The sequence below is a fragment of the Bombina bombina genome, chromosome 6, assembly GCF_027579735.1.
Source record: "Bombina bombina isolate aBomBom1 chromosome 6, aBomBom1.pri, whole genome shotgun sequence".
Taxonomy (NCBI): Eukaryota; Metazoa; Chordata; class Amphibia; order Anura; family Bombinatoridae; genus Bombina; species Bombina bombina.
In genome coordinates, this window is record NC_069504.1 from 484054177 (window position 1) to 484074869 (window position 20693).

General features: G+C 41.9%; 1 protein-coding gene across 1 annotated transcript in view; it reads left to right on the top strand.

Annotated features, from left to right (window-relative positions):
- The window catches only part of PARP6 (poly(ADP-ribose) polymerase family member 6), a 206470-nt gene that overhangs the window by 143729 nt on the left and 42048 nt on the right, over positions 1–20693 (top strand). The window contains exon 9 of the mRNA XM_053717311.1: positions 12190–12243. Within this exon, the coding sequence (XP_053573286.1) occupies positions 12190–12243 (54 nt within the window). The remainder of the gene's footprint in view (positions 1–12189; positions 12244–20693) is intronic.

Consider the following 20693-nt stretch of genomic DNA (forward strand, 5'->3'; position numbering starts at 1 on the left):
CATACACACACAGAGAGACAACCACATAAAAAACACAGAAAGACATACATACACACACTCTCACTGAGACATCCACAGAAAACACACAAAGACATACACACACCCTCACAGAGACACCCACATAAAACACACACACTCACAGAGACATCCACAGAAAACACAGACATACATACATACATACACACACCCTCACAGAGACATCCACAGAAAACACAGACATACACACCCACCCTCACAGAGGCATCCAGAGAAAATACACAAAGACAAACATACACACACCCTCACAGAGACACCCACAGAAAAAGCTCAAAGACATATGCACACACCCTCACAGACATCCACAGAAAATGCACAAAGACATACACACCCACCCTCACAGAGAGACCCACAGATAAAAAATGCATACACACTCCTAGAGAAACAAACCAAAGTACAAAGACATAAACACAGACACCCACAGAAACACTCACAGGAGGAAACATTTATGCACCTTGCATCACCTACCTAAATCAACAGTGTGTGACATGCATGATAAAAAAAAATTAGAAATTAAGAGATCACTTTTTAAAGAATCATATTTGTAAATGTGCAAACAAAAATAATTCTGTGAATTCAAAATTGTACATTAATGAACTGGGTAGATGGCTAGATGAAGAAAAGTACCTTTAAAAGGTTGACATATGTTTGTTTTTTCCCTATTTTCCCCAACCAAGAGCACCACTTCAAATATAGTGTACAAATTTTCCCAGCTGTCAGCTGTACTTATGGATTTTGAAAATGCTGTACTCTATATTGTCTTGGTGGGACCATAAGCTGTGGTACTCATACCATTAGATCTGGTTAAATGCAGGATTTAGACTTGTTGGTATGTATTTCAAAATTAAGTCAGCTGTAGTGTAAACTCAACAGTTTTAAGTTAACCTGTCTCATTTCAAACACTGAGCAATCTTAGTCTGAGAGTATAAAAATTTATGCAGATGTAAAAATCTTAGATAAAATGCCTCCTTGCATCTGGAAAGTCCTTGCATAAAGGTGCAGTAAACTGGAATGTTATATATATATATATATATATATATATATATATATATATATATATATATATATATATATATATATATATAATGCATATCTGCCAAAAGGGCATCTACCATTTGTGTATTGAGGAGGAAACATTTCTGCATGGTTTTAAATATAGAATTTCTACAGCATTGTCAAATAATCATAAATACACTGCTGCTAAAAAAAAAATGTGTTTTTATGGACTCCTAGCCCCACCAAACAACTACTACCACACTGAAGTTACAATCCAAAATTGCACAAAGAAATAAAAAACATTTGCTAAGTAAGTCCTACCTCCTCTGCAAATGAAAGTGATCTGCCGTCTGACTCAGGTACACACTGTACAAAGTGCCAAGTCTGTCTCACACTGCGCATAGTGGTTTAGTGCACACTAAGAAATCCTCTCAAATGATAATACTTTACTCCTTGTAATAAGATTTCCCATGCTCAATTAGCACTCTGCTGTAGTACCCACTGGTGGCTGCCCCCCTGGCTCATTGGGCCCCTGACAGGAGTCACCCCTGTCACCCCCTGATGGCGGCCCTGTGTGTGTGTATGTATATATGTGTGTGTGTATGTACTGTATATATGTGTGTGTGTATGTACTGTATATATGTGTGTGTGTATGTATATATATATGCCTGTGTGTATGTACTATATATATGTGTGTGTGTGTATGTATATATGTGTGTGTGTATGTATGTATATATACGTGTGTGTATGTACTGTATATATGTGTGTGTATGTATATATGTGTGTGTATGTATATATGTGTGTATGTATATATGTGTGTGTATGTACTGTATATATGTGTGTGTGTATGTATATATGTGTGTGTGTATGTACTGTATATATGTGTGTGTGTATGTATGTATATATGTGTGTGTATGTATATATGTGTGTGTGTATATATGTGTGTGTGTATGTACTGTATATATGTGTGTGTGTATGTATATATGTGTGTATGTATGTATATATGCAGCACTGACAAACATACATGTTATTCTTTTAGGGCAGTAGGGACCCCATTAGTGCTTACAATGTTACTTCTGAGAGGGTAAGTGGGGCAGTGAGAGTTTGGAGAGGAAAAAGTGAAAGTGGAGAAGAAGGTAGAGTTAAGAGAGAATGGAGAAAAAAAGAGTGAAAAGATATGAGAGAGGGGAAATAACTTGCGTTAGGGTTAAAAAGCAGCGTTGAGAGGTCCCAACGCTGCTTTTTAATGCCCGCTGGTTGTTACGGTTACCCTTAGTCTCGCTGAGAGATGGACCGCTTAGTAGCCTGGATCCCTATTGCTAAAGAGGGGAGAAGCTGCTTTCCATAGTATTCTATATGAGTCTCGCAAATATAGAATAATCTCCCTTAGCTGCAGTACAGCTAGGATACCCTTCTGCCCACAAAAACGAGTCAACGCTGCGATTGAGGGTCAAACAAGAACTCAGGACTGGGATGCCCAGCCTGCTTTTTATTAAGGTTACATGCACACAGGGCACTCCCAGGGGGAGAGGGGGGGAAGCACAAAATCCCCCATCACACATTTAGATAGAGAGCACTGTCCTTTGACAGGCCACAATAGGATTACAGTACTTAAGATAACAAGTTTACAAGTTCATCTTATCAATTAGCAGTCTGGCTCCAGAGGTGATTAGACAATAGTTTCTAAAAGCTGAAAAAAAAGAGTTAACTCTTTATGAAATGAAACTTGTTACAGTTTTCTTGGAGCCCTTCTTAGGCGCTGGCTTGCTGGTTCAGGCATTGCTGCTGGGAAATAAGCTCTTCACAACAGAATAACTAATGCTTCTGTAACATTGCTCCCTTTCTGTGGAACACTCTGGCAGACACGGTCTGACCCCTTTTCGGGGCAGACTAAGGCTGTCCAGACCGCTGGTTATGCGGGGCTGAGGTCGGTTTGTCTGGACAACCCGTCGGCGTTGCCATTCTGTTTCCCAGGTCTGTAAGTAATGGTGAAATTGAAGGTTTGCAACGATAAGCTCCAACGTAATAGCCTGCCGTTATCTCCAGAGACCCGGTTCAGCCACACCAACGGGTTATGGTCGGTGACCAGAGTGAACTCCTGACCATATAAATAGGGAGTCAATTTCTTTAATGCCCACACCAAAGCCAAACACTCCTTTTCGACCGCTGCATAGCTGACTTCGCGGGGCAGGAGCTTCCGGCTGATGTAGGCAACTGGATGCTCCCCTCCATCTTCGCCTACTTGGCTGAGGACAGCTCCCAGCCCGAACATGGAAGCATCTGTATGGACGATAAAACGTTTGTTAAGGGCTGGGGCCGCCAAGACAGGAGCGTTAATTAGAGCATTTTTGAGAGCCTGGAAAGCCGTTTCACAGTGGGGAGACCACAGGACCTGTCGAGGTAAGTTCTTCTTGGTCAAGTCAGTCAGGGGTTTGGCAAGTGTGCTGTAGTCTGGTACGAACCGTCTATAGTACCCTGCCGTGCCCAGGAAGGCTAGGACCTGAGTCTTAGTGATGGGGGTGGGCCAATTGGCGACAGCTTCTATTTTGGCCGGCTCTGGTCGCTGCTTTCCACACCCCACCCGGTGACCCAGGTACTGTACCTCGGCCATCCCAAAGTGGCATTTTTCTGGCTTCAGAGTCAGGCCAGCAGCCCGGATCTGATCCAGAACCATTCCCACATGAGCTAAGTGGTCCTCCCAGGACTCACTGTGGATCGCTATGTCGTCCAGGTAGGCGCAAGCAAAACTCTGGAAGCCATCCAGGAGCCTATCCACCAAGCGCTGGAATGTAGCTGGGGCATTCTTCATCCCAAACGGCATTACCCTAAACTGATATAAGCCGAATGGGGTGACGAATGCCGACTTGGGGATAGCCTCCGGGGCCAGGGGAATCTGCCAGTAACCTTTGCAGAGGTCAATAGTGGTCAGGTAATTTCCCCTGGCTATACGATCGAGTAGCTCGTCTACCCTGGGCATAGGGTAAGCGTCCGTCACGGTATTTTCATTGAGCCTCCGATAGTCTACGCAGAACCGGGTGGTCCCATCTTTCTTGGGCACCAAGACAACTGGGGAGGCCCAGGGACTATCGGAGGGCTCAATTACCCTGAGCTGGAGCATCTCATCGATCTCCTTCTTCATTCCTGTCCTAACTGCTTCGGGGATTCGGTACGGAGCCTGGCGCAAGGGAGCTTGTCCCAGAGTATCTACCTGGTGGGTGGTTAAAGTAGTGTACCCTGGCTTCGGGGAGAAGGTGAGGTGTTTGGACTGGAGGAGTTGGTTGAGCTGCTCCCTTTCAGTGGGGCTAAGTCGGTCCCCTATCTGAACCTGCGCCACTATACCTGTGGGGAGGCTCTTTTCTAATAGGTCTGGAATGGGTAAACTGTCGGGGTCTTCCTGAGGGGAACAACATACGGCCGTCACGTTCTCTGGTCGCTCAAAATATTCCTTGAGCATGTTTACATGGAATGTCTTTCTAAGATTGTTGTCGTGGCAGCTAGCTATCACATAAGTGGTGTCTCCCCTTTTCTCTACGATCTGGTAGGGACCCTGCCAGGACGCCTGCAATTTGTCTGTCTTCACCGGCTTAAGTACTAACACCTTTTGTCCTATGGTGAAGATTCTCTTTCGGGCCCCCCGATCGTACCATACTTTCTGTCTTCTCTGGGCCAACTGGAGATTAGCCCGCACGGATTTGGCTAATTGCTCCATTCGGTCCCTGAGTTCCAGCACGTATGGCACAATTGGGACACCGTCAGCCTCCATCTCTCCCTCCCAGTGCTCCCGGATCAGGTTTAGGGGTCCCCGTACCTTTCTTCCGTAGAGCAACTCGAAGGGAGAGAACCCTGTCGTTTCCTGGGGCACCTCCCGATAAGCAAATAGGAGGTGCGGCAGGAAGCGTTCCCAGTCTCGGTATTCCTGAGTGAACGTCTTGAGCATTTGCTTGAGGGTCCCATTGAACCTCTCACACAGCCCGTTCGTCTGGGGGTGGTATGGGGAGCTTAGGAGGGACTTAATTTTGCAAACCTGCCAGAGTTGTTGGGTCAATTCAGCCGTAAATTGGGTGCCTCGGTCGGATAGGATTTCTTTTGGAAATCCTACCCGGGAGAACACCTGTACTAGTGCATTCGCTACCGTATCCGCTTGTATGTTGGATAGGGCGACAGCCTCTGGGTACCTGGTAGCGTAGTCCACTACGGTAAGAATGTATCGCTTACCGGAGGGACTAGGGGTAGCCAGTGGTCCCACTAGGTCAATAGCAACCCGGCTGAAGGGTTCCTCTACAATGGGCATATTTACTAGCTGGGCTTTAGGGTGATCGCCTCGCCTTCCTACTCGTTGACACACATCGCAGGTGTTACAGTAAGTTCTAACGTCAGCGTGCACCCCTGGCCAAAAGAACGTGTGAGTAATGCGGTGTAGGGTACGGGTAACGGCTAGGTGGCCTGCTAAGGGGATGTTGTGGCCTATTTTGAGGATTTCTTGACGGTATTTGTGGGGCACTACCAGCTGTCGCCTACGCTGTCCCCTTTTCTCTGTCCAGCGGTATAGTTTCCCTTTTTCCCATAAGAATGTTTCGTTATCTGCCCCGCCCCCTCCGGTCTCTGCTCGTTCCCGGTACTTTTGTAAGGTCGGGTCAGTCTTAGACTCTGCCTCGAAGGCATCTGGGGTGTCCCAGGGTATGGGGCCTAACCTGTCAGGCAAGGTCGGGGTAGGTCTTACCTGTGTCTCCCGCACTGGTGAGAGCTCTCGCTCCGTCCGGGCTTGGGCCCGTGTAGTCACTGGGTCCGCCTCGTTGTTGCATACTGGAGCATAGGCAGAAGTCATGGGGCCCAAATCGTTGCCCAGTAGTACTTCGGCAGGTAAATTATCCATTAGGCCCACGTTCACAGCCCCCTTTCCCGCTCCCCAATCAAGATGCACTTTAGCTGTTGGAATTTTGTACACATCCCCCCCCGCCACTCTAACGGCCACAGTCTGTCCGGATCGCTTGTGCTCTGGCACCAAATGACTCTGTACCAGCGTGATAGTAGCCCCTGTGTCTCGCAATCCCTCGGTAGATCGCCCCTCGAGCCATACCCTCTGCCGATGGTGCTGGCGGTTATCTGAGGCAGCATATACAGGGTCTGCCTCGTGAAGCGGCCCCACATATCCCTCCATAGGGGCCTCTTGGTTAACACAGAGGGCCCGGGCCGGACGATAGGACCCAGAGGGGTAATTGTAATTCCTGGGTGTCTGGTGCGTATTAAGGGGGCAGCTAGCCATGAAATGCCCTGGTTGCTTGCATCGGTGGCAAGTCGGTCTGGGACGCTCAGAGCTGTTATTGGGTGGTCCTGAGTGTCGGACGGGCCCTGTGGGCACCGGGGCTCGGAATTCAGCACGAGGGGGTGCACGGTAAACCTCTCTGGGTTCGACCTGTGCTGGAGCTCGGTAGTTCATGGGTTCGTGAAGACGGGAGTCATAATGTTCATCGGCCAATTTGGCTGCTTCTTCTAAGGTAGAAGGCCGCCTGTCTCGCAGCCATTCCTTCCCTTGCTGTTCCATGCCATTATAAAAATGTTCTAAGAGAAACAATTGTAAAATTTCCTCCCCAGTCACCGCTTTACTTCCGCTCAGCCAGTGATTTGCCGCTCTCCGCATTCGGTGCGCCCATTCCATATGGGTATCGTTAGGCTTCTTTTCCGTGCCCCGAAACTGTCGGCGATACGTGTCCGGAGTTACAGCGTACCGTCGCAACAGTGTCTCCTTAGCTAGCTCATACTGTGTCACTTCCTCAGCACCCAGAGTACGAAAGGCTTCCAGGGCTCGCCCGGATAGTTTCCCAGACAATATCGTGGGCCACTCTCTGTTGGGAATCTGGTGCAGGGCACATTGCCTTTCGAAGTCCGCCAAATATTCATCAATCCCTGTCTTGCTCTCTAGGAAGGGTCGAAATGCCGCATAGGGTATCTTGGGCCTCCCAGCATTTTCGACAGGGATGATTACCTGCGGGGCTTCAGCATTGCGGTGTGCGTTCGCTAGGTTGAGTTCGTGGGCTCGAGTCTCTCGTATATCCTCGTCCGCCTCCGCCATCAACTGCTGTACCAATTCCATGGAGGGGTTCGGCCCGTATAATGAGAGCCTTTCCCGAACAATCCTGTTTTTTTCGTCACTAATCGTGGTCGGTGTTTCCGCCATTGTGAAGCTCTGATCCAGTTCGGTCAATTCTGCGATCAGCTCTCTCCTCGGCCGGTTGCTGGCGTACCCCCCTCTGCTTTCAAGTAAATCCTTTAGGGTTGTACGCTTCAATTTTTCGTAAGCGCTCTCCATCCGTTCTGTACCTCTCCTAGGAAATCCAGGAAAATCCCGCCGCTGCCGCCAAATGTTACGGTTACCCTTAGTCTCGCTGAGAGATGGACCGCTTAGTAGCCTGGATCCCTATTGCTAAAGAGGGGAGAAGCTGCTTTCCATAGTATTCTATATGAGTCTCGCAAATATAGAATAATCTCCCTTAGCTGCAGTACAGCTAGGATACCCTTCTGCCCACAAAAACGAGTCAACGCTGCGATTGAGGGTCAAACAAGAACTCAGGACTGGGATGCCCAGCCTGCTTTTTATTAAGGTTACATGCACACAGGGCACTCCCAGGGGGAGAGGGGGGGAAGCACAAAATCCCCCATCACACATTTAGATAGAGAGCACTGTCCTTTGACAGGCCACAATAGGATTACAGTACTTAAGATAACAAGTTTACAAGTTCATCTTATCAATTAGCAGTCTGGCTCCAGAGGTGATTAGACAATAGTTTCTAAAAGCTGAAAAAAAAGAGTTAACTCTTTATGAAATGAAACTTGTTACAGTTTTCTTGGAGCCCTTCTTAGGCGCTGGCTTGCTGGTTCAGGCATTGCTGCTGGGAAATAAGCTCTTCACAACAGAATAACTAATGCTTCTGTAACACTGGTATTACGAGTCTTGCAGGTACAGGTGTACCGCTCACTTTTTTGGCCAGACTCAGAAATACCGCAAATCCACTTACGTCAATTGCGTATCCTATATTTTCAATGGGACTTGCATAGCGCCGGTATTACGAGTCTTCCAAAAAGTGAGCGGTAGACCCTCTCCTGTCAAGACTCGTACCGCATTTTAAAGTCAGTAGTTAAGAATTTTACACTACAACGCCGTAGCATAAAACTCTAAAAAGTACAGTAACACCCATAAACTACCTATTAACCCATAAACCGAAGCCCCCCCCCCCCCCCCACATCGCAAACACTATAATAAATATTTTAACCCCTAATCTGCCGAACCGGACATCGCAGCCACTATAATAAATATATTAACCCCTAAACCGCCGCACTCCCGCATCGCAAACAGTTAAATATTATTAACCCCTAATCTGCCATCCCTAACATCGCCGCCACCTACCTACGTTTATTAACTCCTAATCTGCCGCCCCCAACGTCGCTGCCAATATATTAAAGTTATTAACCCCTAAACCTAAATGTAACCCTAACCCTAACACCCCCTAACTTAAATATAATTGAAATAAATCTAAATAAAAATTACTATAATTAACTAAATAATTCCTATTTAAAACTAAATACTTACCTATAAAATAAACCCTAAGCTAGCTACAATATAACTAATAGTTATATTGTATTTAGCTTAGGGTTTATTTTTATTTTACAGGCAAGTTTGTATTTATTTTAACTAGGTACAATAGTTATTAAATAGTTATTAACTATTTAATAACTACCTAATTAAAATAAATACAAAAGTACCTGTAAAATAAAACCTAACCTTAGTTACAATTACACCTAACACTACACTATAATGAAATAAATTAAATAAATTAAATACAATTAAATACAATTAAATTAAATTAAAGTAAAAAAAAACACTAAATTACAGAAAATAATAAAATAATTACAAGATTTTTTAACTAATTACACCTAATCTAATCCCCCTAACAAAATAAAAGAGCCCCCCCAAAATAAAAAAAGCCCTACCCTACACTAAATTACAAATAGCCCATAAAAGGACTTTTTGCGGGGCATTGCCCCAAAGTAATCAGCTCTTTTACCTGTAAAAAAAAAATTACAAATACCCCCCCCAACATTAAAACCCATCACCCACACAACCAACCCTACTCTAAAACCCACCCAAATCCCCTTAATAAAAACCTAACACTAACCCCTTGAAGATCACCTTACCGGGAGACGTCTTCACCCAACCGGGCTGAAGTCCTCAACGAAGCCGGGAGAAGTCTTCATCCAACCTTGGCGAAGTGGTCCTCCAGACGGGCAGAAGTCTTCATCCAGACGGCATCTTCATCCATCCGGTGTGGAGCGGGTCCATCTTCAAGACATCCGACGCGGAGCATCCTCTTCTTCCGACGGCTCTTCTACAATGAAGGTTCCTTTAAATTACGTCATCCAAGATGGGGTCCCTTCAATTCCGATTGGCTGATAGAATTCTATCAGCCAATCGGAATTAAGGTAGAAAAAATCCTATTGGCTGATGCAATGAAAGAAATGGCCTGGGAGAGAAAAGAGTGGGTAAAAAGAGAGATTGAGAGAGGAGACAGTAGAGAAAGATAGTTAAAGGGACACTGGACCCAAATTTTTTTCTTTTGTGATTCAGATAGAGCATATAATTTTAAGCAACTTTTCTTTGTTCTCTTGCTATCTCTATTTGAAAAAGAAGGCATCTAAGCTATTTTTTTGGTTCAGACTCTGGATAGCACTTGTTTATTGGTGGGCGAATTTATCCCCCAATCAGCAAGAACAACACAGGTTGTTCACCAAAAATGGGCCGGCATCTAAACTTACATTCTTGCTTTTCAAATAAAGATACCAAGATAATTAAGAAAATTTAATAATAGAAGTAAATTAGAAAGTTGCTTAAAATTGTATGCTCTATCTGAATCATGAAAGAAAAAAAATTGAGTTCAGTGTCCCTTTAAGAGCAAAAACGTATTAACTTATTTTTGTAAATTTATTACTGTATATAGAATTAGTTAATTTGGTTTGGTATAAAATAAATATATATTTGCACAAAGATCTATCATATATACAGTATATTTAAATATCTCTTTAAGAATAAAAAGATCATATTCTGCTATGTGCAGAACATTGAATTATGAAATATGCAATATTTTCTTCTTATGTTGCACTTTTAAATAACCTCAGTCGTGTTTGCACAATTAATGAGTGTTTTTTTATTTTCAACTTTTTCGGCTTTATTGAAGTTTACGGGGGAATGCGATTTTGCGTTCCTGACTTCTCAAAAGCTATTTGTTACCACGACTTTGCAAACGTGAGAGCGCAAACTTTTTATTTTCAGTTTCAACTCATAATAAAAGTGCAAAAAAATTACTTCTAGCGGTTTTAACACTCTAACACGAGTACAAAATACTGCTCCACTCGTAATCTGACCCTTAACTGCCAAACCATAAACAACCAACACTTTAAACTAGGGATTTAATTTGCTTTGCTTTAATTTACATATTTATGCAAAAACATCCAATAGAAAACATATTACATTTTTAAAAATAAAGTCCAGAAAGTTTGTCATTAAATCCCACAATGTTAAACTATCAATCTCCCTGTATTCTGTTGCTGATTTAAAGTAGTGGTCTGAAACCTTTTTGAGTAGTGCACTGAGGTAATTCTATGAATTGACCTTGCATGTCAGACTTAATAAAAATAAATAATCCCACTGCCCCCCCCCCACTAAAGGGGGCACTGATAGGCATGAGAGATAGAAGGGGGTACGGGGATTGTCATGGGGTGCGCTAGTAGGTAAGAGGTGGAAGCGGATGCTAGTCGGTCCCGCAAGATCAATTATCATAATTAGTTGCACTTTAGTCTGGATCTGTGGTTCTCAAGTTCCTCTGATGGTGGTTTTCTAGTCTTCTGTCACCAGAAATAAACTGTGCAGTGTGCACTACATTACACCTTGGTGAGAAGATTACATTTTCCATAAAGTTTTTGGTGCAGTTGTACAATTATGCTCCAAGCAAAGAAATGAACTCTAAACATGGTGATTTAAGACTCCTTTAAAGTGACATAAAACCAAACACTGAGAAATTGGTAACACTTTATCAAGCCCATCAATCACATTAACAGTTTTTTGAATAGTGAAGTAATTACTACAGTTGGTATATAAGACTATTGCACAGTGACTATCAGCTTTAAAAAGCTTGTATTACAATATCAAGGTGATACAATTTTAATTAAAGGGACACAGAACCCAATTTTTTTCTTTCATGATTCAGATAGAGCATGCAATTTTAAGCAACTTTCTAATTTACTCCTATTATCACATTTTTTTTTAATTCTCTTGGTATCTTTATTTGAAAAGCAAGAATGTAAATGTAGATGCCGGCTCATTTTTGGTGAACAACCTGGGTTGTTGCTGATTGGTGGATTGATTTAACCCACCAATAAACAAGTGCTGAACCAAAAAAAATAAATTAGATGCAAATAAAGATAGCAAGAGAACAAAGAAAAATTGATAATAGGAGTAAATTAGAAAGTTGCTAAAAATTGCATGCTCTATCTGAATCACAAAAGAAAAAAATTGGGTTCAGTGTCCCTTTAATGAAACTGAAACTTAAAGGTTTGAATAAATATTTAATATTTTTGTGTGTAAGATAGTAGGGAGCAGTGGCTGGAAAAAGCTTGGAAACCACTGCTGTAATGGATAGATATTGTTAGTGAGAGTTGAGTAAGTATAACTGGTTAGATGTATTGGATGGGGCAAATACTGTACATACCATACATTTATTGTACAGTGAAAAGAAAACACATAAGTAATCATATAAATTAGTTATCTCTGTTACCTCTAGAGTTAAATTCTTTGAAACTTCTTTTTGCTGAGAAAAACTTCATGTTTACACACATATACTTACTTTTTACTTACCAAAATAACCTTTAGACTTAATGCCTCTTCAGAATTTTCAATGCTTTTAGAAATTGATCATTTAGCTTATAAAAACATATTGCAGGTTAAAAATATTATACAATTACTAAAGAATAACCAGACACAAATACATAGGTGATAGATGCAAAAGGTGATAGATAAACAGACACCATCAGGCAGGGACATAGACAGATAAACATAGAGACAAAGTGATTTATATTTCAGAAGTAACTTATGTTTTTTTCTGTTTTCAGGTCAGTGGTCACTGTAAGACAGCTCCCACTCTGGAGTATGGATTTTTGGTGCAGGTACTTGGCCAAATACTAATTTCCTAGCTTGATTTTTCCTCTTTCTCTCTCTTTTGATGTATTTTTGCATGGATTCTGATGTTTTGCTACCATGTCATCCATTTGTAAGAACACTAGATGGCAGCACTGTTTCCTGCCATGTAGTGCTCCAGATGCCTACCTAGGTATCTCTTCAACAAAGACCAACAAATACCATGGAAACTAAGAAAATTTGATAAAAGAAGTAAATTGGAAAAAAAATTAATTGTATGCTCTGTCTGAATCCCAAAATAAATGTTTAGGTTTCGTATCCCTTTAAACTCACATTTGAATTACAAAATGTCTTGCAACAGAATGCTATGGCAGTCACAGGAGCTTCTAGTTAGTAAAGGGCAATAGGTTGACCACAAAGCTGAATGTCAAGGGTGCAGGGAGTAGAAATGGGCACATCAGCCTATTGCAACCCTTTCCGTTCTCCCTCCTTCACCTTTCTCCTTGCTCTGTGCAGAGCATTGGACATATAAAAAGGGCACCACTTTGCAAAATCAGGGCAACCGTTTTAAAATGTATTACATTACAAAATGTCCTATACTGAGAAAAACACAATGTTTTATTTATATGTGTGAAGAGTTTTACTGTCCGATAAAAAAGCAGTGTATGATCAGCCAATGAGCAATCAGTATATATGGTCCAGTTGTACATTGAAACACCGTTATAAATTTCCTGTTAGTTCACATTCAAATTAAACAACATTAAAGGGCAATAACAATTGAAAAATTACAAGGTCATTTGATACAGCATGTAAATGTAAGACTATCGACCCTACACTACGGCGTGTTTAACCCCTGCAAAGGGGATCCGTGGAGCACAGCTGATCCAAAGCAAAAAATGCCACTGATCCAATCAGCAGCGCTAGTTACACATCTGACTGCTGCTGCTGATTGGCTTAGCGGTGGGTTGAGCTCGGGACCAGCAGTGCTCTGCTGGTCCGAGCTGTATTTAACCTCTTTGCGGGGGCTAAACACACAGTAGTACAGGGTCCATAGTCTTAAAATGACGTACTCTAATGAATTAGATTATGTAATTTTTCAACTATTAAGGCCCATTATTTTTTTCCTTTTAATATAATTTTCAGGACACAATTTAGCCTAAGTGAACTGGTTATGAAAGATAAACAGATACTGCAAGTGAAAAAACAAACAACAACAAAACACTGATCTGGAGTGTTCAGGGCAAGTTGAGAGATTATAACAGGGTCTTATGACAACCACAGGTTAAACCAGTCAGCATTTCCTACATAGAGTGCGCAGGAGAAATCCTGCTTGGGGGTGCTCAGTATATTAAGCAGAAAAATATGCAGTTCTAGAGTGTTTTATTTCATAACAATCTGCAGGTATAGAATTGTCAGTTAGACTGCCCCTTTAACCCCTTAATGACCACAGCACTTTTCCATTTTCTGTCCGTTTGAGACCAAGGCTATTTTTACATTTCTGCGGTGTTTGTGTTTTGCTGTAATTTTCCTCTTACTCATTTACTGTACCCACACATATTATATACCGTTTTTCTCGCCATTAAATGGACTTTCTAAAGATACCATTATTTTCATCATATCTTATAATTTACTATAAAAAAAATATAAAATATATATATATATATATATATATATATATATATATACATATATATATATATATATATATATATATATATATATATATTATAAAAATGGAAAAAAACACACTTTTTCTAACTTTGACCCCAAAATCTGTTACACATCTACAACCACCAAAAAACACCCATGCTAAATAGTTTCTAAATTTTGTCCTGAGTTTAGAAATACCCAATGTTTACAAGTTCTTTGCTTTTTTTGAAAGTTATAGGGCCATAAATACAAGTAGCACTTTGCTATTTCCAAACCATTATTTTTCAAAATTAGCGCTAGTTACATTAGAACACTAATATCTTTCAGGAATCTCTGAATATCCATTGACATGTATATATTTTTTTTTAGTAGACATCCCAAAGTATTGATCTAGGCCCATTTTGGTATATTTCATGCCATCATTTCGCCGCCAAATGCGATTAAATACAAAAAATCGTTCATTTTTTCACTAATTTTTTCACAAACGTTTGGTTTCTCACTGAAATTATTTACAAACGGCTTGTGCAATTATGGCTTAAATGGTTGTAAATTCTTCTCTGGGATCCCTTTGTTCAGAAATAGCAGACATATATGGCTTTGGCGTTGCTTTTTAGCAATTAGAAGGCTGCTAAATGCCACTGCGCACTACACGTGTATTATGCCCAGCAGTGAAGGGGTTAATTAGGGTGCATGTAGGGAGCTTTTAGAGGTAATTTTAGCTTTAGTGTAGTGTAGTAGACAACCCCAAGTATTGATCTAGGCCAATTTTGGTATATTTCATGCCACCATTTCACCGCCAAATGCGATCAAATTAAAAAAAATGTTAAATTTTTCACAATTTTAGGTTTCTCACTGAAATCATTTACACAGCTTGTGCAATTATGGCACAAATGGTTGTAAATGCTTCTCTGGGATCCCCTTTGTTCAGAAATAGCAGACATATATGGCTTTGGCATTGCTTTTTGGTAATTAGAAGGCCGCTAAATGCCACTGCGCACCACACGTGTATTATGCCCAGCAGTGAAGGGGTTAATTATGTAGCTTGTAGGGAGCTTGTAGGGTTAATTTTAGCTTTAGTGTAGTGTAGTAGACAACCCAAAGTATTGATCTAGGTCCATTTTGGTATATTTCATGCCACCATTTCACCGCCAAATGCGATCAAATAATTGTCCCCGCCATCTTAAGTACTGGCAGAAACTCTGCCAGTACTAAAATAAAAGCTATATTTGGGCTTTTTTTTTGTTTTTTTCTTAGCATATTTACATATGATGCTGTGTAGGATCCCCCCTTAGCCCCAACCTCACTGATCCCCCACCAAACAGCTCTCTAACCCTCCCCCTCTGCCTTAATGGGCGCCATCTTGGGTACTGGCAGCTGTCTGCCAGTACCCAGATTAGTAAAAAAAAGTATGTTTTTTTTATTTAATTGCCCTTTTCTGTAGTGTAGCCCCCCCCACCAAGACCCCCCCCCACCCCTTCCAGATCCCTTAGATGATTATTTAATTTTTTTTAAAATATTTTTTTTTTACTTTTATTAAACTTTGTTTTTCTGCAGTGTAGCGGTTCCCTCCCGCTCCCGCCCCGTGCATGCGCGCGCTCCCGCCTGTCCCGCCCCCAATCCCGCCCCCCTCCACTTCACTCGACACATCGATGGCCGCCCACCCGCCTCCCAGACTTGCTCCCACCCACCAACGATACCGGCCACCGATGTCCGGTGTAGAGAGGGCCACAGAGTGGCTCTCTCTGCATCGGATGGCCAAGGGGGATTATTGCAGGATGCCTCGATATCGAGGCATCACTGCAATAACCCGGAAAGCAGCTGGAAGCTAGCAGGATCGCTTCCAGCTGCTTTCCAGACCAAGGATGTACGCCACACGTCCTCTGTCATTAACAGTATTTTTTTTTAGGACGTGTGGCGTACGTCCTTGGTCGTTAAGGGGTTAAGTAAGGACACACCTTGTGGATTGATCCTAAACATAAATAAGAGTCACTAAAAACCCAGTGTGACAATAGCTTTTACAGGGAGCAGAGCTTAACATTAATTAAATGTTTTGATGAAACTGGCAAAATGGTAAATCCTTATAGCACAAGTGTAATTTTTTAAACCCAGTATTGATCGGATTGTCAGATTCCTTGTTCCAATTTGCATATATCTTCTGGCGGACCAAGACCAGCAACCTCTATCAATAGATAGGCACATATCTTTCAATTTGTAATGTTCTTCACAGAGTAAATAAATAAAACTAAAAAAAAATAAAAAAAGTTGTTTACACAGAGAAACAATGCCCTCTAGTGCTGAGTTTTATAACTAATGTCTCAAATCTAGTATATCATATTAAATAATCACATATTGCCATCTAGTGGTCTTGGCAAACATTGCATTTTCATGCACCACAGTGTAATATTAAAGAGCACTTTTAGTACTGAGCGGAAGTGTCTTGGGATGCAACCCTTGAAAATAATTTAGAGTGTTGTTTATCTTATCTGCTCTGCTGTAGCCAGTTTGGGAAATATATAAAAGAATTCCTACACATATTAAGCCATCACTGAGATGCAGGTAGGAGGGTCAGGGCTCTGAGATCCAAGGAGTGCACTTAAACCTCTCTGGGGCAGTGAAAAAACTACATTTACATATTTTTTTAGGTTTAAGTCATAGCAAAGCAGCCAAAATAAACCATTAAATACATAGCAAATTACATTGCATTACTTCACTTAAAGGGACATAAAAGTGCAGTACAGCATTTTATTATAGCACTATTGGTTGCATATAACCATGTGGTTAATCCCTTGAACAGTTACTCACATAGTTAAAGTGAGCTCCAGAACAGCAATGCATTATTAATCCTTAGCTGAACACAGCCTGTGAGCCAATGACAAAAGGCATATGCGTGTGTATCTGACATTCAGCAGCCTTATCCAGCTCAGGAGTTACTGTATATGCCATTAACAGTACATTGGAAAAATGTTCTTTTATGAGAAAATACATTTTAAGTTCATTGTCCCTTTAGGTTAAGGCTAGATACATTTCATTTTTAAAAAACAAAAAAACAAGTCAATTAATTTTATGATACTGTCTTAGGTCCCAATATTCAAAGCATCAACAGACAGATGAGAAACTACCTTTCTGGGCCCGTCGCCCTCGCAGTCTGTCAGTCTGTCAATATTTTCTTAAAAGGGGGCAGACCTGCAAAGTGCTGGTAGCCACTTTCAGCGGGCGGGGGGGCGTATTTGGGGGATGTTCTGTATTTGAAGTTCCTACACAGCGTAGACAGTGAGCTCACTGAAACCAAACACAATTTTGGTGTCAGAACAGTTCAAATAATGCCTGTGGGACCTAACTCTAACTACACCTACACAAACTGCCTTACACTGTAAAGTCTCGCCACATGGCTGACACCGTACTCGTAACCTGTACTTCATAAATTGGAATATATTGCATTGCTGGTGATGTATCCCAGTCAAAGTACAGGTTACTCCCCTTGGAATGCCCGGCTAACTCCCACAAAACACCTACATTTACGTCATACTATAGCTATACTCCTCCAGGAACACCCAGATAACTACCTAATACTGCCTACACATATGTCACGTCTTAGCTACACACCCCTGAAACGCACAGCTAACTCCGTAATACTGCCTACACATATGTCACATCTTAGCTACACACCCCTGAAACGCACAGCTAACTCCGTAATACTGCTTACACATATGTCACGTCTTAACTACACACCCCTGAAACGCACAGCTAACTTCGTAATACTGCCTACACATATGTCACGTCTTAGCTACACACCCCTGAAATGCACAGCTAACTCCGTAATACTGCCTACACATAGGTCACATCTTAGTTACACACCCCTGAAACGCACAGCTAACTCCGTAATACTGCCTACACATATGTCACGTCTTAGCTACACACTCCTGAAACGCACAGCTAACTCTGTAATACTGCCTACACATGTCACGTCTTAGCTACACACGCCTGAAACGCACAGATAACTCCGCAATACTGCCTACACATAGGTCACGTCTTAGCTACACACCCCTGAAACGCACAGCTAACTCCCTAATACTGCCTACACATATGTCACGTCTTAGTTACACACCCCTGAAACGCACAGCTAACTCCCTAATACTGCCTACAAATATGTCACGTCTTAGTTACACACCCCTGAAACGCACAGCTAACTCTGTAATACTGCCTACACATATGTCACGTCTTAGCTACACACCCCTGAAACGCACAGCTAACTCCGTAATACTGCCTACACATATGTCACGTCTTAGCTACACACCCCTGAAACGCACAGCTAACTCCGTAATACTGCCTACACATGTCATGTCTTAGCTACACACCCCTGAAACGCACAGCTAACTCCCTAATACTGCCTACACATATGTCACGTCTTAGTTACACACCCCTGAAATGCACAGCTAACTCCCTAATACTGCCTACACATATGTCACGTCTTAGTTACACACCCCTGAAACGCACAGCTAACTCCCTAATACTGCCTACAAATATGTCACGTCTTAGTTACACACCCCTGAAACGCACAGCTAACTCTGTAATACTGCCTACACATATGTCACGTCTTAGCTACACACCCCTGAAACGCACAGCTAACTCCGTAATACTGCCTACACATATGTCACGTCTTAGCTACACACCCCTGAAACGCACAGCTAACTCCGTAATACTGCCTACACATGTCATGTCTTAGCTACACACCCCTGAAACGCACAGATAACTCCGTAATACTGCCTACACGTATGTCACGTCTTAGCTACACACCCCAGTAACGCACAGCTAACTCCGTAATACTGCCTACACATATGTCACGTCTTAGCTACACACCCCTGAAACGCACAGCTAACTCCGTAATACTGCCTACACATATGTCACGTCTTAGCTACACACCCCTGAAACACACAGCTAACTCCGTAATACTGCCTACACATGTCATGTCTTAGCTACACACCCCTGAAACGCACAGCTAACTCTGTAATACTGCCTACACGTATGTCACGTCTTAGCTACACACCCCAGTAACGCACAGCTAACTCCGTAATACTGCCTACACATAGGTCACGTCTTAGCTACACACCCCTGAAACGCACAGCTAACTCCGTAATATTGCCTACACATATGTCATGTCTTAGCTACACACCCCTGAAACGCACAGCTAACTCCGTAATACTGCCTACACATATGTCACGTCTTAGCTACACACCCCTGAAACGCACAGCTAACTCCGTAATACTGCCTACACATATGTCACGTCTTAGCTACACACCCCTGAAACGCACAGCTAACTCCGTAATACTGCCTACACATGTCATGTCTTAGCTACACACCCCTGAAACGCACAGCTAACTCTGTAATACTGCCTACACGTATGTCACGTCTTAGCTACACACCCCAGTAACGCACAGCTAACTCCGTAATACTGCCTACACATAGGTCACGTCTTAGCTACACACCCCTGAAACGCACAGCTAACTCCGTAATATTGCCTACACATATGTCATGTCTTAGCTACACACCCCTGAAACGCACAGCTAACTCCGTAATACTGCCTACACATATGTCACGTCTTAGCTACACACCCCTGAAACACACAGCTAACTCCGTAATACTGCCTACACATATGTCACGTCTTAGCTACACACCCCTGAAACGCACAGCTAACTCCGTAATACTGCCTACACATGTCATGTCTTAGCTACACACCCCTGAAACGCACAGATAACTCCGTAATACTGCCTACACATATGTTACGTCTTAGCTACACACCCCTGAAATGCACAGCTAACTCCGTAATACTGCCTACACATATGTCACGTCTTAGCTACACACCCCTGAAACGCACAGCTAACTCCGTAATACTGCCTACACATATGTCACGTCTTAGCTACACACCCCTGAAACGCACAGCTAACTCCGTAATACTGCCTACACATATGTCACGTCTTAGCTACACACCCCTGAAACGCACAGCTAACTCCGTAATACTGCCTACACATATGTCACGTCTTAGCTACACACCCCTGAAACGCACATGTCTGCAATCTACCTGACTAATAAAGCATACAAAAAAACTCCCTAATATAACTATAGGAGCTATGGCACTACATTTATATACATTGTTAAAATGATATGTATTGTCTTGTATAATCCTTTTTTTTTTTTTAGTATTTTATCTAAAATGTAGTTATTTTTTATTTTTCAATTTATTATTTTAAACATAAATATATAATTGAAAATATGTATTTATGTTTAAAATAATAAAATGAACAATCAAAAATTTTAACATTGTATATAAATTCAATACTAAATAAACTATTAACTCCTTACACACCCTAACCCCCAACGCAACCTACACTATTAACCCCTAATCTGCCATAACCTAAAGACCTAACCACACCTAACCTATTAACCCCTACACCGCCACAAGCCCCCAATGCAAACTACCCCTAACTACCTAACACCTACCCCCCATCTTCTAAGCTAAAACCCCCTATGTTACAAAAAATAACAAACACTAAATTTACAAAAAAATAACAAAGTCTGACATTACAGAAAACAAAAAAACAACACTATAAAAACAAACAAACATAAAAAACACAGTTATATATGTATATGCCTATACCAAAACTAAGGCCCCTTTAAAAAAAAAAAAAAAAAAAAAAAAAAAACCCCTAAACCAACAATTACAGTTACTATACTTCCTTCCTTCTCTCCCCTATATACTTACTTGACTTTCAACATTTCCATAAGAAAACTAAATGCCATATCGGATATACAGTACACATTGTAATCTAAGACC